We start from the raw sequence: 15440 nt of genomic DNA on the forward strand, positions 1-15440 counted from the left end.
AATCAGAAGAGGTAATATCATCAATAATGGGTTCGACTATTTTCCCAGATCGTAAATGAATATCATTACACTGCGTAGGGAAAACAAGAAGTATAGGCTGGTTCTGAATATCAATAACTTGCACAGCTTTATTATTGGGGTTAGGGTTTGGTTGTATAGGTAGCTGGGGTCTCATCATTTGATTATTTGGTGGAGCGCTTGATGGTAGAGGGAGTGGTTGCTGAAACTGAGGAAATTGATTTGGAAACGGGAGTTGTTGACCCCTCCAGTTTGGATTCCATTGATTAAAGTAAGATTGTTGTTGTGGAGGCCAAGGAGTCCACATTGTTGGGTCTACAAAGGGAGGGTTTGTTTGTTGCATGGGTGGGTAATTCATTTGATTGAAGGGCGGGTATTGCATCTGGTTAAAGGGAGGGTAATTTGCTTGATTAAAAGAAGGATAATTGTTCCAACGATTAGAAAATGGCATATTAGAGTTCATACCTTGTCCTCATGGTTGCCATTGCCTTCTCTGTGTCAGCAGATAAACTGCTTCAGCTTCTTCTTCAGTTGGTTGCAATGCTGCTTTTATTCCTGGTAAAGAAGGACATTGTTGTGTTTCATGATCCCTCTCACAAAGGGTACAAATTGGCACTTTGTCCAATGGGCATTCCCTTAGTGGGTGTTTATCTCTACATTTGGAACAAAATATAGCCAAAGCAGCTTCTGCTTCTGCTTGTTTCTTCTTAACCTGCAAGGTGTCAATCTGTGAAGCAAAAGAACTTAACATTTTAGTTTTAAATTCCTCAAGTAAATTACCTATTTCAGCTCTTGTTGCTCCTCCACTGGCTAATTTTTGAACTCTTGAATATGTATTATCCTTGTTGTTTGATCTATTCCTTGCAGCTCCTCTTGAACATCTTTTACAGAGGTTAACAATTTCATCATATGATTCTTTAGATATGTCCCCTTTACCAAACATGTTTAGCATGTCTAGACAATCATCCCTCACCCCTTTTAATAATATTGTTTTAAGAATATCTTTACTTACATCGGGATGATTAGATCTCTGCAGATTATATTGTAGCCTTTCCACAAAGTCCTCCAGATTTTCGTCCTCCTTTTGTACCATCTTAAATAGCTCCTCTCTTTTTTCTCTCGTCCGATAGTAGTCTTGATATTTGAGCAGAAACTTCTGTTTCATTTGTTCCCATGTTGTGATTACATGGCCTCCCAGACTCATGAACCATCTTAGTGCATTTCCTTTAAGTGTTGCTGGAAACAACGTTAGTTTTTCAGCATTAGTGACATAATCATAGCTTCTGCATAATATATCAAACTCAAAAAGAAACTCATCAAGACCTTCAGAATATAAACCATGGAAGTTAGGTAAGGCCGAAAGTGGGATATTCTTCATGGGAGTTGCTCCTCTGGGAATATCACCAATAGGAAATCCCAAGGTAGAGAGAGAATTATCATCTCTTCCTTCAGGTTCTACCTGTCCTCCACCAAAGAATCCTTCATTGTTCTCTTCCATTGGTTGTTCTCCTGCTGCACTCGCTTTGTCTTCAATGTTTTTTGTTGGCTCCTCAACGTCTTTGACTTGTTCCTCAATGTCTTCTACTGTCTCCTCAACTCTTTCAAGGCCCACAACTTCCTCTGTTTCGTAGTTTGTTTGAAAGGAGAGTTGAGGCTTTGGCTTCTGAGAGCTTAGCCTCTGAGAAGTTTCAGTCTTTGATATAATCTCGTCAATAAAGGTCCTTCTTCCCCCTTTTCCTGTGCCCTTGCCACCTGTATGGTTAGTTTTCTTGCGTCTTCTCATGCATTCTGCGTATCTAAAAGGAAAACATCAATGCTTCTGAAATCTACAATTGCCTTCCCCGGCAACGGCGCCAAAATGTTGGTCACTTTAATTGCTTATTAATTTAAACAACCAAGTGCTACATGAATTGTCAACCCAGGGAAGTCTGTTTGTTTCAAAGGCAATCACACACTGTATATGCTCAATCCCAAAAGCAATGAAAAGTTGTAGTAACAATTACTCTAATCACACCTTGCTTTAAACAAACTGAAGTTCTACTTTGAGTTACAACAGGAACAATCTCTCTATTGCAGACAATGATCAAAAGAATCCTGGATTACATTAAAAAGAACAATCTAGGAAAGGAAATCAATCTGCAAAGGAAAAGACTAGTTGTGCTCTAACAGAGAACAAGACCCTATTCCTCAAGCAGGAATCTTCAGCACTTGTTTCTGATTACCATGCTTCACAAACTCACTCTGGAAAACCAATTAAAATAATCACTGATCACCTATGAATGAATTTATGGAAACAATGCAATAATCAAATAGAAACAGAGTTTCAGCAATAAATACAGAGTTCCAATAATGCATAAGTAAATTCAGCAAACAGAGTTTAACAAGGTATGAATGCAAAATAATACTTAACACACTACAGAAATTAATGGGTGAATCTTGTGATGAAGGTGGGCCCTTTCCTTCTCACAAGATTCCCCAGAAAACGGAACTAAGAAGGAATGCTTAGAACAATATTTTATTCATCTGTTAGAGTATCATATTACAAAAAGATTCAAGTTCCTTTACTCCCAGCGAGACCTTCCCGTAGTCTGTATATCCCCTCTAATGTTGATGTCTCCTCTTTTTTAAAGAGAAAACATCTATTATACAATTGATTACATTATAAATCCTATCTTTAACCTGATATGCTAAAATAGGATAATCGATTCTTCCATTAACAAAATGTTGTTACAATGGTTGTGACAATGCCGACTTTGGAATATAGTTGTTACGGCCAGTGTAACAGCTCCTTCGATGATCTCTTCCTGTTGCTGCCGAATCTAAAATGCAAATCACGGGCTGTTTCAGCAACAGGATTTGCGCACTGTTCTAACTGTTTCAGCAATGTAGACCACAATGATAAATCTGCAGTCTTCAAACTGTTTCAGCAACTATCCGATCAACGATTAATTATGAAGGTAATGTAAAATTATATGTAAAACAAATCAAACATATAGTAATGAGAAGAAATGTTATATACCTTTGGAAAATGGATTAAAGTAATAACATGGGCTTTAATTATGGATTGAAAAAGGATGGAATGATAGCAAAATATATGAGAAAAAAGGGACAATGTAAGGTTCTAACAGCAGGAAGTAATCTCTACATAAAGACGGATGAGGATAAGTTACTAGTCACACTTGTTTATGTTGATGACTTGATTTTTGCTAGTAATAATGATGAGATGAGCCATGAATTTTCTCAAAACATGTCGAAAGCGTTCGAGATGTCGATGATAAGAGAGTTATCTCACTTCCTTGGACTACAAGTATCTCAAACCACGGCAGATCTATTATATCTCAAGCCAAATATCTTAAAGACATGCTTAAAAGATATGGAATGGAACACTGTGCACCCATAAGCACACCTATGATCACAAATTGCAAATTGAGCAAAAATGATGACTCCCCTCTGGTAGATGAAACTCATTACAGGTCAATAATTGGAGCCCTTCTATACTTAACTACTACAAGACCTGACATTATGCAAGCAGTAGGAATGGTGGGAAGATTTCAATCAGCTCCTAAACAATCCCATCTATTGGCTGTAAAAAGATTTCTCAGATACCTGAAAGGAACTTTTGATTTCGGTCTTAGGTACCCTAAGAGCTCAACTCTTACTGTGACTGCATACACCGATGCTAATTGGGCCAGAAGTGTCAATGATCGAAAAAGTACTAGTGGAAATGCATTCTTCCTAGGAGACTGTTTAATATCTTGGCTCAGTAAAAAACAAACATCCATATCACTATCTACAGTTGAAGCCGAGTATATCGCTGCCACAGATTGTTGTACTCAAATACTATGGATGAAGGAAGCTCTAAAAGATGTCAAAATAGGCACAAATCAACCAATTACCATCTACTGTGATAACACAAGTGCAATCAACCTCAGTAAAAATCCAGTGATGCACTCAAAGAACAAACACATACCAATCAAGTATCATTTCCTTCGTGAACAAGTAGCTGAACAAAACATCATCTTGGAATATATCAATACTAAGGAGCGGATAGATGATATTTTCACAAGACCTCTTCCTCGAGAAGCATTTGAACATCTTCGTCAAAAGATGGGGGATATCTCTTTAGCATCACTTAAGTTGATTCATAAAGATGTTGCAGGATAGGGGGAGCAGTTCGACAAGGGGAGCTCTTGTGCACTCCTTTGCCAATGATGTCAAAGGGGGAGAGAAAAAGAATATTTCCATCAATGATAAAGGGGGAGATTGTTGATCTAGATTGTCGAATGTCAATATGAAGCCAAGGAGAAGTAGAGCAGACTAGTGAAGAACAGGAGCAAAGCCACTGGAAAGAGGATCGCATCAGCGAAGGAACATAAGAAGAGGTCATTGGAAGCCACGAGAAACAAAGAGAAACACATATCAAAGGTGCACAAGCGGAGGAGATTAAAGAGTGGAGCAAGAGGAGCCATATCGAGAGTAGCGGAAGAGAAGTTAACGGAGGAGCATCGCATATAATATTTGCCAAAGAAAGACTATCGGAATCCAAAGGGAAGACAGATTAAAGGAGCGGAGGAGTATATATATATATATATATATATATATATATATATATATATATCAGAGAAATCATATCGGCGGGTTCTATTATGAGCCACTACCCGAAACCCCCGACTGCGATATACATGTGTGGACCCGACGATATATATGTCCGAGTGTATAAATAGTTGAAGTACAGCTAAGTGTTTGAAGCGGAGTTATCAGTGAATTTCATATATATCCTTGTATTTCGGCTCTAAGCCTTGCCACATTAAAATATGCGTTTGCTATATATATATATATATATATATATATATATATACCCACTGCAACATTATAAAATTCCCTATTGATATATCGCATCCACGGAAACCGCAATATATAAAGGGTTGTCACCCCCGAACCAGCAATTTTGATATATATATACACGGACCCAACTACACCATTGCAATATGATCTAACAATATGATCTAATATAGTATCACATCCATCACATATCGCATATATATTGAAAAGCCTTACCACTCTTAAAGCGCTAATTGCGATATATATGGACCCGATGGATTCATTAAAACCAGTTTATTGAATGTCACATCCATCCCATCGGCAAAAGGGGAATTGACTATGTTGTGTGAAAAAGCGTCGACTGTGATAAAGTTATGAAGGAGCGGACCCGATAAAGTTATAGATGCAGTTGATCTGAAAATGGGGCTAGTGGGCTTCTTGTCTAACTTACAAGAACCTCTCCCACTCCCAAAGCTTTAAATATTCCCCAGTCTTATTGATTAACCAATGCGGAATTAAGGAATGCTTGAAGATATACGTATATGTTGTTATTTGTTTTTCACTGTTCATGTGTTGTAAATTAATGTGTTGACACTGATGTATGAATTCATGTAACGGAAAATAAAGCAGCAATAAACATTTACACAGAAACAACAATTTAATTAGGAGTTCACCCACAACTCTAGGGCTACATCTCTGTGAGCTCTAGTCAACTCAACTAGGCTCTTTGGGATTATGGTATAAGTCTTTTTTACAAGATCTTGGCTTAACTCCTGCTGTTTTATACAGAAACAATGGATTCAGACACCATGTTATTCCCTAGCTCTTGAAGCTCTGGCTCTTGGCTCTTAGTTCTGGCTCTTTGGCTCTGACTTTGGCTCTTTGGCTCTGACTTTGGCTCTTTGGCTCTAGCTCTCGCTCTGGCTCTTTGGCTCTAACTTCTTTCTTCCCTCTCTCAGTTTACAACCCTCTTGGATTTTCACTTGACTTCCAAGTGACTCCCTTGGCTGCTTTTTTGCTTTTGCGTTGCCTCCTTCGCCTTAGCTTCCTACTTTGGATTCACTTTTGGCAAAAAAAAATCAACAACAACAACCAACCTCCTATTTCTGTTGTTCTATGGCTTTTTAAGCCAAATCGGCATTGTTGGTTCATTTCCGCTTCTCGGCTTTCTGTCTTCCAGTCACAATCCGCTCAAATTCCTTCTGTGAGCATTAACAATCATTGTTAAATACCCTCAGGGATGGCACCCACCTGTGTTGTAACGGAAGGGTGCATCAGCACTTGAAATTCCTCAGAAACAATTGTTCCCTTGTTGAAGAGGTAAATCCCCTCTGGGGACAGAGGCGATCCCCACTAGCCCAAAAATGGGTCTAGCAACAATCAAACAATGCTATCACGCAAGTTCCTAATTGAAAATTAAAGGTGGATTATGAAAGCCTACTTGGATTCCAACACTAGTGTTGTAGAAGAGTCGACACTCCCGTTCCTTTGCTCTGGCCGGTCACGATCCCCATGATCTCCGTGAATGGACACCTGCACATGCAAAGAACAACACAAATACAAGCATAAAATCCAATAGATTCAATTATATATCGGTCAGAAAAGATATAACTCAAACATCATTACAATGAACAACAAGAGTGGAACCATAATGATAGTCATCTATTATTGATAATCAACAAAGAAGAATACAACCATAGTTCTGATGTCAAATCCTCCTTTGGCTGGGCGATCAGCTACATATGTCTTGCAAAGCTTGTTGGGATTGGGAACAAGCCTCTCTCTCTTTGATTATGAATGCAAAGAAGACTCTTACAACAATCTCTTAGACTTCTGACAGTATAATTCTCCCTATGCTCGAACTAGCTTGTCAAATGCAATAGAACAAGCTTTTATAGATGGAGGAGAAGGAGATACGATGAATCAGGACATCCATCGGATTGGGTTTATCCTCAAAATCTATTATGGATAGAGGAAAGGGAGATACGATGAATCTCGACATCCATGAGATTGGCATTATCCTTAAAAAGCTTCATGAGTCGAAAGGAAAAAACCTTCGGGCATGCGTTTGTTAAAAAGCTTTTCCAAACTCGGTAGGCGCGGGTATAGTTCTGAGACAGAGCGCCAACTGGTGCGCCCTCTTTGGAGGATTTCCCCCATTGGCGCGAGTAATACACTGTGGATCCACGCTAATGGAAAAAGGGAACTTTTTAAGGATATTCTGCAGGAGATGTCTTCAGAGCATATGAAGTCCATACTTAGGGAAACATAATGCAAGTGTTTTCAAGTTATGTCACTTCTCATAGGTCCCGGAATGAGTCCTCCAAAGTGCGGGAGAGGGGTAACAAGGACGGTGACAAATGGTGACAAATTACTGTGTAACATCCCTGTTTACATAGAGAACACTGTAAAACACGGGAAAAACCTGCCAAATCTCTATTTATTGGACTTCAAAAGTCCTTAAATCCCGCCTTATATTTCTATCGGGTCCACCTGAATCGCTATCTCAAGTCACCATGCCCCTCTCTGTGGCTTCCCTTTGTATTTTAAAATTACATTAAAATAGTGCAAATATCGCAAAAATGGCTTATGACGAATTCAAAATATTATTCGTTTTCATTCCAAAACCCCTTCGGGTCCGGATTTCATCGCATCGCACTTCCCCTTTGTATTTCATTTAATAACGCAATATATGAAAATACATAACAAAATGCCTTTCGATGGATCTCAAATCTTTGCAATAGCGTTTATTATCCCATCGGGTCCGTATATATATATATATATATATATATATATATATATATATATATATATATATATATATATATATATATCGCAAGTCGCGTATCGAGGGGACACAGGGTAAGCCATATGGCGTGACCGATGCCAACGTTGATTGCGATCCGCCGATATCAGCGATCGGCACATCGCATGTCGCGGGGTCCTGTCTTTGCCTTGTGGCATCGCCGATTGTGATCCGCCGATATTGGTGATCGGCATATCGCTCGGCCCGATCCCATCACATGTTATGCTCCAATTGCCCCCTGACTGCCTTCGCTGATTGCGATTGCTGATCGGCTATGGACTGTTGATCGGCCAGATCTGATGGCTCCTGTGCAGATTTGGTTTAGGCATCTGATAGGCCTCATTTACTGTTTTCTTCAGGTTTTTGCCTCTTTCCCAAAGAACAAAAAGGGAACTTCTTTTTATGACAACTCCTTCATCTGAAGTCCGTTTTCGCCCATTCAAGTTGCGTTGGATTCAGAATGAGGAGATCTCTGCAATGAAACTATTTCCGAGAGCAGCCTGCGATTTCATTTTCCTATGATTTACAAAGGATTTGTGCCATTTGGCACCTTTTACCTTTTATATGAAGTCTTTTAGACTTAAAGGTTTATCCAAGATCCATTTTTAGATTATGCCTTCCCACTAAGAGAACTTTTGGTCTCCAAAAGACTAATGTACTGATCTGAACAGTAAATGAGAGTGACTCACCCTCTTCTTTCAGCCTCCCTACACTTGCCTTTGCATAGTGCCTCTGAACCAATAGTTTCTGACCACTTCCCTTCTTGGATGGGTTGGTCTTCTTGGGAAGAACTGTCTTCCTCCTTGCCTTCCTGCAGAACTCCTGCTGAAATGGTTATAGAAGGTAGTTTGAGCTTCTCTGCCTTGATCATTGATCCAAGGTGGCTCAAACAAATGTGAAGTACATCTGCTCCACAAGACTTTCATTTGTACCTATTTGAGAAGTTGCCAACAACATCTGTTAACAACAATAGGCATACAGACAACAACTGGATGGACTAAATTCTTGCTTCAACAAGGAAACAAATTTCACATCTTGCGAACACCTCCATGTCTTACATCTGCATACAAATGATGGACTAGGTAACAAGCCCACAAAACATGTCTTTAAACAAATGACCCTTCAAGTCAAGCATGTAGAAAAATACCATTAGGACTCTTTTTCAAAATATGAAACACTTCATTATTATCTCCATTTGGGGGCAAAGTTAACTTCTCCCAAGTCAACATGGCATCAAATGCATGTCAAAGCAATCAATCCTGTAAGTTAATTACACATACATGTTCAAAAGCACGGAAATCATCAACATCCCTGTGTTCATGCATCTCATGCTCATGCATGCATTTCATCCTTCAACTTTCACTTAAGCACATTGTACTTTTGAAGCTGAAATGAAATATAATGTAGATGCATCAATAGACATGTAATCTCAATCGGATAATACTAACCGTTCCTTACCAATCCATTTCAAATGTACTACCTTTGTCTGTACATCAGCGTCATCATGTGAATCATTCTAAGACACATCATTCATGGAATCTTCACTTCCATTTCTGCCATTTTCTCTTTCCACTTTCTTCAACTTTGGTGGAAGCATTGTTGGATTCAAAGTCCAACATTTTGCAGCAAGATGTCCTTACTTATGGCAGTAAGTGAACTGCATGTGCATCCTCTTGACGGCATGATTTGCCTTGTCCAATGGAGCTTTGGCTTCTTGCTTCCATTCCTTCAAAAGTTTCCTATGTGTGGCCATTCTCTTCCAACATCTAGAAACATTATGGTTATCCAAACCACAAAAGGAACATGCAATTCTTTTCCCATACATATGTAGAAATTTATCATGCTTTACAAAATCAAAAGGAAAATGTTTAGAACCAGATTTATACCTACCTATTTAACCTTTATTGCCTTCATGGGGAGGTGAAGCAAATGAAGAAGTGGCTCCCTTTGGAACAACACCAATCTCTTCAAGGCTGTTGGCATCTCCCCAACTCTCTGGTTCAAGTGTGTGTTTTTGAACACCTGCATCCTGCAAATGATGTTTCAAGCTATTGCATTCTTCCTTAATACAATCTTCACACCCTGTAATGCAACTCCTTCTTGGAGCTGTTTCAATGGCCTTCGCGGTAGCCTTGGAACTTTCTACATAAGCTTCTCCATAGCCAAGACCCAAATACTTAGGCCTTTCCTCAATTATTATTGGCTCAACAATACCTTGTGCATGCTTTCCCAAGCCTCTCCCTCCATAGCCCATCTTGGACATTAGCTTGGAACCTATGCCTTTGGTATATTTTTCAAAAGAACCAATATAAGAATTCTCATAGGAATTTGAAGACAAATTGAAATGGCTTACCTCTTCTTCAAGTTGATACTTAACCAAGGCTTCTTGGGCAACAAAGAGCTATGTCTCCAACTCATGCATCCTTTTCAGGTTCATATTTGCAATATGAAGTTGCCTCTCCATTTCCTGCAATTTGTCAGAAAGCAACTGCTTCTCTTCCTCCACAAAATTCAACTGCTCTTTAAGTCTGCTGCTCTTCCTTCCATCCTCATACATTTCTCTCACCATATCCATCATGGTGGACAATTCTTAATTCATGTCTTCATCAAAGAGTCTTCTGATGAAGAAAGAAGAATTTGAGGACTCACTTGTGGAAGTTGTCATTATGCTAATGACTTCTTCTTTCTTCTTGTCCTTGCTAGACCGAGCTTTCTATAGTTTTCTCTATACCTCTGCAAACTCAGAAAATAGTCAGTGTGCAACAAGCATATATCAATCAGAAAATTAATCCTTTACTGCCCAAACACCTTTCAGACAAGCAATCTTTACTCTGTCAATCAAGCATTCTGATATAACCTTCTTTGAAGGTGAGGTCAATCAAATCTCAGGCTTTGATACCACCTGATCTGAAAATGGGGCTAGTAGGCTTCTTGTCTAACTTACAAGAACCTCTCTCACCCCCAAAGCTTTAAATATTCCCCAGTATTATTGATTAACCAATGCGGAATTAAGAAATGCTTGAAGATATAGGTATATGCTGGTATTTGTTTTTAACCGTTCATGTGTTGTAAATTAATGTGCTGAAACTGATGTATAAATACATGTAACGGAAAATAAATCAACATTAAACATTTACACAGAAACAACAATTTAATTAGGAGTTCACATACAACTCTGGGGCTACATCTCCATGAGCTCTAGTCAACTCAACTAGGCTCTTTGGGATTATGGTATAAGTCTTTTTTACAAGCTCTTGGCTTAACTCCTATTGTTTTACATAGAAACAGCGTGTTCAGACACCATGTTATTCCCTGGTTCTTGAAGCTCTGGCTTTTGGCTCTAGCTCTTGGCTCTTGATTTTGGCTTTTTGGCTCTGACTTTGGCTCTTTGGCTCTAGCTTCTTTCTGCCCTCTCTCAGTTTATAGCCTTCTTGGCTTTTCACTTGACTTCCAAGTGACTCCCTTGGTTGCCTTTATGCTTCTGTGTTGCCTCCTTTGCCTTAGCTTCCTGCTTTGGCTTCACTTTCGGCAACAAACACTCAACAACAACAACCAACCTCCTGTTTCTATTGTTCTATGGCTTTTTAAGCCAAAACGGCGTTGTTGGTTCATTTCCGCTTTTCAACTTTCTGCCTTCCAGTCACAGTCCACTCAAATCCCTTCTTCGAGTGTTAGCAATCATTGCTAAATGCCCTCAGGGATGGCGCCCACCTGTGTTGTAACAGAAGGGTGCATCGGCGCTTGAAATTCCTCAGAAACAGTCATTCCCTATTTACATAGAGAACGCTGTAAAACACGGGAAAAACCTGCCAAATCTCTGTTTATCGGACTTCAAAAGTCCTTAAATCCTGCCTTATATTTCTATCGGGTCTGCCTGGAATCGCTATCGCAAGTCGCCATGCCCCTCTCTATGGCTTCCCTTTGTATTTTAAAATTACATTAAAACAATGCAGATATCACATAAAATGGCTTATGACAGATTCAAAATATTATTCGTTTTCATTCCAAAACCCCTTCAGGTCCGGATTTCATTGCATCGCACTTCCCCTTTATATTTCGTTTAATAACACAATATACGAAATTACATAACAAAATGCCTTTTGGCGGATCTCAAATCTTTGCAATAGCGTTTATTATCCCATCGGGTCCATATACATATATATATATATATATATATATACAAATATATACATATATATATATACATATATATATATATATATATATACATATATATATGTATATATATACATATATATATATACATATATATATATACATACATATATACATACATATACATATATATATACATATATATATATACATACATATATACATACATACATATATAGATATATATATATATATATATATATATATATATATATATATATCACAAGTCGTGTATCGAGGGGACCTGGGGTAAGCCATATGGCGTGACCGATGCCAACATCGATTGTGATCCGCTGATATCGGCGATCGACACATTGCGCATCGTGGGGTCCTGTCTTTGCCTCGTGGCATTGCCGATTGCGATCCGCCGATATCAACGATCGGCATATCGCTCAGCTCGATCCCATCGCATGTTATGCCTTCGATTACCCCCAGACTGCTTTCGCCGATTGTGATTGCCAATTGGATCTTGACCGTTGATCGGCCAGATATGACGGCTCCAGATTTGGTTTAAGCCTCCGATAGGCCTCATTTTATTGTTTTCTTAAGGTTTTTGCCTCTTTCCCAAAGAACAAAAAGGGAACTTCTTTTTATGATAACTCCTTCATCTGAAGTCTATTTTCACCCATTCAAGTTGCATTAGATTCAAAATGAGGAGATCTATGCAATGAGACTATTTTCGAGAGCAGCCTGCAATTTTCATTTTCCTCTAATTTACAAAGGATTTGCACCATTTGGAACCTTTTACCTTTTATATGAAGTCTTTTAGACTTAGAGGTTTATCCAGGATCCATTTTTGGATCAGCGGGCATAATGCATTTGAAGTCCAGCTTAAGTGTTCGATCGGGTTTTTCCATGTATTTGTGTGTATTCAAATAAATGTGTTGCCTGGGGTTTTTTTAAGGCCAAACACATAAATGAATGTTTCCAATAGTTTAATGGGCCTGAACCATTGCGATTACGATTGTGGGATTAATATTGTATATTGAAAAAAAGGGGGGCCTCTCTGACATAGTCATTTCTTTAATATGCAACATTATTATTATTCAGCCTCTTTTCCACATTAACGTGTCCTGTATGTATTGATGGATTTGAAGAGACAGAGGAAGCCGAATAGTGAGCGCAGAGGAATTTGAAAGGTCAAGCGAGCGTGAGGAAGCCGAAGAGCCACTAGAGAAAGGAAGCCAAAGGCCAGGGGTGTCAGAAATATAAAACAAAGAACAAGGAATGATGATTGTTACTGAAAAGTCGTAAGAAATAGGGGAAGCCAAAGTTCTGGCAGAGGAGGAAGAAACAGGAAGACAGAAGTAGTCACAGGTCCAATAGGATTGGGAGCAGAGAATTACAACCAAATAGATCCAGACAATCTACAACAGAGGGTTGGAGCCCTTGAGGTTGATGCCTCAGAACTAAAAAGATTGGTATCCTGGGAGTTGGTTCTCCTAAATTCAAGGTTGGTGCCTTGACAAGATAGAGTTGGTGCTTTGGAGGTTGGAGCCTCACAAAGAGTCCAAGTTGGTGCTTGGAAACTGATTGAAACCATATATATGTATATATATTGTATTTGATTTATTGCAAAGACCACATTAATAAAAGCATATATTTCTGTTATCTACTTTTGTGTTCCAAATATGAATGTTTTATCTGATAAAATTAATAATTGAAAAGAAATACTGATTCACCCCCCCACCCCCCCCCCCAGTATTTCCAACATTTCATGTACTAACTATGGACATATGGCCAGGGATTGTGAAGTTGTTAATAGGTACAACTATCAAAAACCACCGTCTCCGAAGAAGAATGAATCCAAACAAGATAACTCATTCAGGTATGCTCAATTATTTAATGGTTATTGTTTTTCATGTACTAGCTATGGACATATGGCTAGGGATTGTGAAGTTTTTGATAGGTACAATTACTAGAGGCATCCGAAAAACCCTACAATCAAGTTTGCAAGATCATGATGTAGGTTCCATGATGATTTTGTTAACAAAAAATACATAACAGATGGGCCAAACATTGAATGTTTCAAATTCCATAACTATGGCCATATAGCTCGCAATTGCAAATACCATATGGAATCTTCTATGGATGGCATTGAATGCTTCAAATGTCATAATTATGGGAACATAGCTCTAGAGTGAACGAACAACCCCAAAATTGAATGTATTAAATGTCATAACTCGAAGCACATAGCTCGAGATTTTAGGTACGAGAAAGTTTGGAGAAGAAAACAAGTACAACAAGATCAAGCAAATAAAAAGGTCTCAACACTTATGCTTTTAGGTTTTGTAAATGCAAAAGGTCATGATGAAGCAACAAATACATTAGACGATGACATGAGTTAAGAAGGTCCAATTGAAGTGTTGGCTGATACATTATTTTGAAGACCTCAGCTTATTAACTCCCTGAATTTTGAAGAGGGAGAGTCTATGCAACAATATGTGGCACAGGCCTACAGTTGACATATATGCAACATTATGAGCAGATTAGCAGCTTCAAGATAGATGTGTCAAGTCCATAGTAGGATCAAGGGCAGAAGAACAATTAAAGGATTACTGGTCTGAAATGATCGATCATCAGAGTATCAACATTAATAATAGGTTAGCACTACAGATCAACATATGGTTATCATATTCACCAAAGGCAATCCATATGAAGCACAACATGACAGGGGGAGACAAGTCAGTGTAGCAAGTATTGTCAAAGGAATTTCAAAGTAAACAAGTACATTGCAAGAAGATAAAGGAAGGCTTCTTATTAGGGAGAACACAAGCAGGTTACAGGTCCATAGGAAGCAGGCAGATTCTCAGGGGGAGTCACCATTTTCCATTGATGTCAAAGGGGGAGAGAAAAACCTGAGAAGGAGATTGAAATCTTGAGAAGGAGATGAAGCATGAAGTCAGGGGGAGTTGCACTCGCAAAATGAGTACATGTGTTGCCATCAATGACAGGGGGAGATTGTCGGATGGTTTTGTCATTGATGTCAACCCCAAGGGTTTGATTAGTTTTGAATTTGACTATAACACCAGTCATTGATATCAAATGAACAATGAATGCTTCTAAGAATTGTATGGATTACATCAAGTTGAAGGCTACATTGTTGGATGGTTTAAAACCCAAGTTCTAGGGTTTAGGTTCCCTGGATTAAGGATGTACCCTGACTTTGTTGATGGTTTTTGATGTGGAAAAACATTGAGTTTGGGTTGGAGATCCACATCATTGGATTCTCCTCGGAAATATGTTTCTCGTGGTATGTGGCATGCTACGTGGTTCCTCCTAGTTTTAGAGATATTCCCATTTGAAGTTAGGGGCCCCAGTTGGTGGGCTAAACCCCAAGGGGTGGTGAATTGGCATAATCTCACTGGTTATGGGAAATAAACAATTTAGTATGAGGATGGCTTGTCATATTTTGAGGAGATGGCATATTTAAAATGGGCATCATCACTATTATACCCATATTAAACAATTGTTACCCCACAAGACTAAAACCCATCATCATTAGGTTAGCTTAGGAAATAAGATAATTAATTATTAATGTTCATTAATAAAGTTAATTTTTTTTTAAGGAATTTAAATTCCCTTAGAAGTCATCCAATGTTCGCCTTATAAGTCCTCT

At 38.7% G+C, this 15440-nt stretch overlaps 1 protein-coding gene across 1 annotated transcript in view; it reads left to right on the forward strand.

Moving 5' to 3' along the window:
• Window positions 1–2762: 2762 nt before the first annotated feature.
• The window catches only part of LOC149156992 (eukaryotic translation initiation factor 3 subunit A-like), a 110910-nt gene continuing 98232 nt past the window's right edge, over window positions 2763–15440 (forward strand). The window contains exons 1-2 of the mRNA XM_089444935.1: window positions 2763–2975; window positions 3092–3152. Coding sequence (XP_089301061.1) covers window positions 2763–2975; window positions 3092–3152 — 274 coding nt within the window. The remainder of the gene's footprint in view (window positions 2976–3091; window positions 3153–15440) is intronic.

This window comes from Pinus tabuliformis, chromosome 9 (assembly GCF_031772625.1).
Source record: "Pinus tabuliformis cultivar Carrire ecotype Pingquan chromosome 9, CPIR1, whole genome shotgun sequence".
NCBI lineage: Eukaryota > Viridiplantae > Streptophyta > Pinopsida > Pinales > Pinaceae > Pinus > Pinus tabuliformis.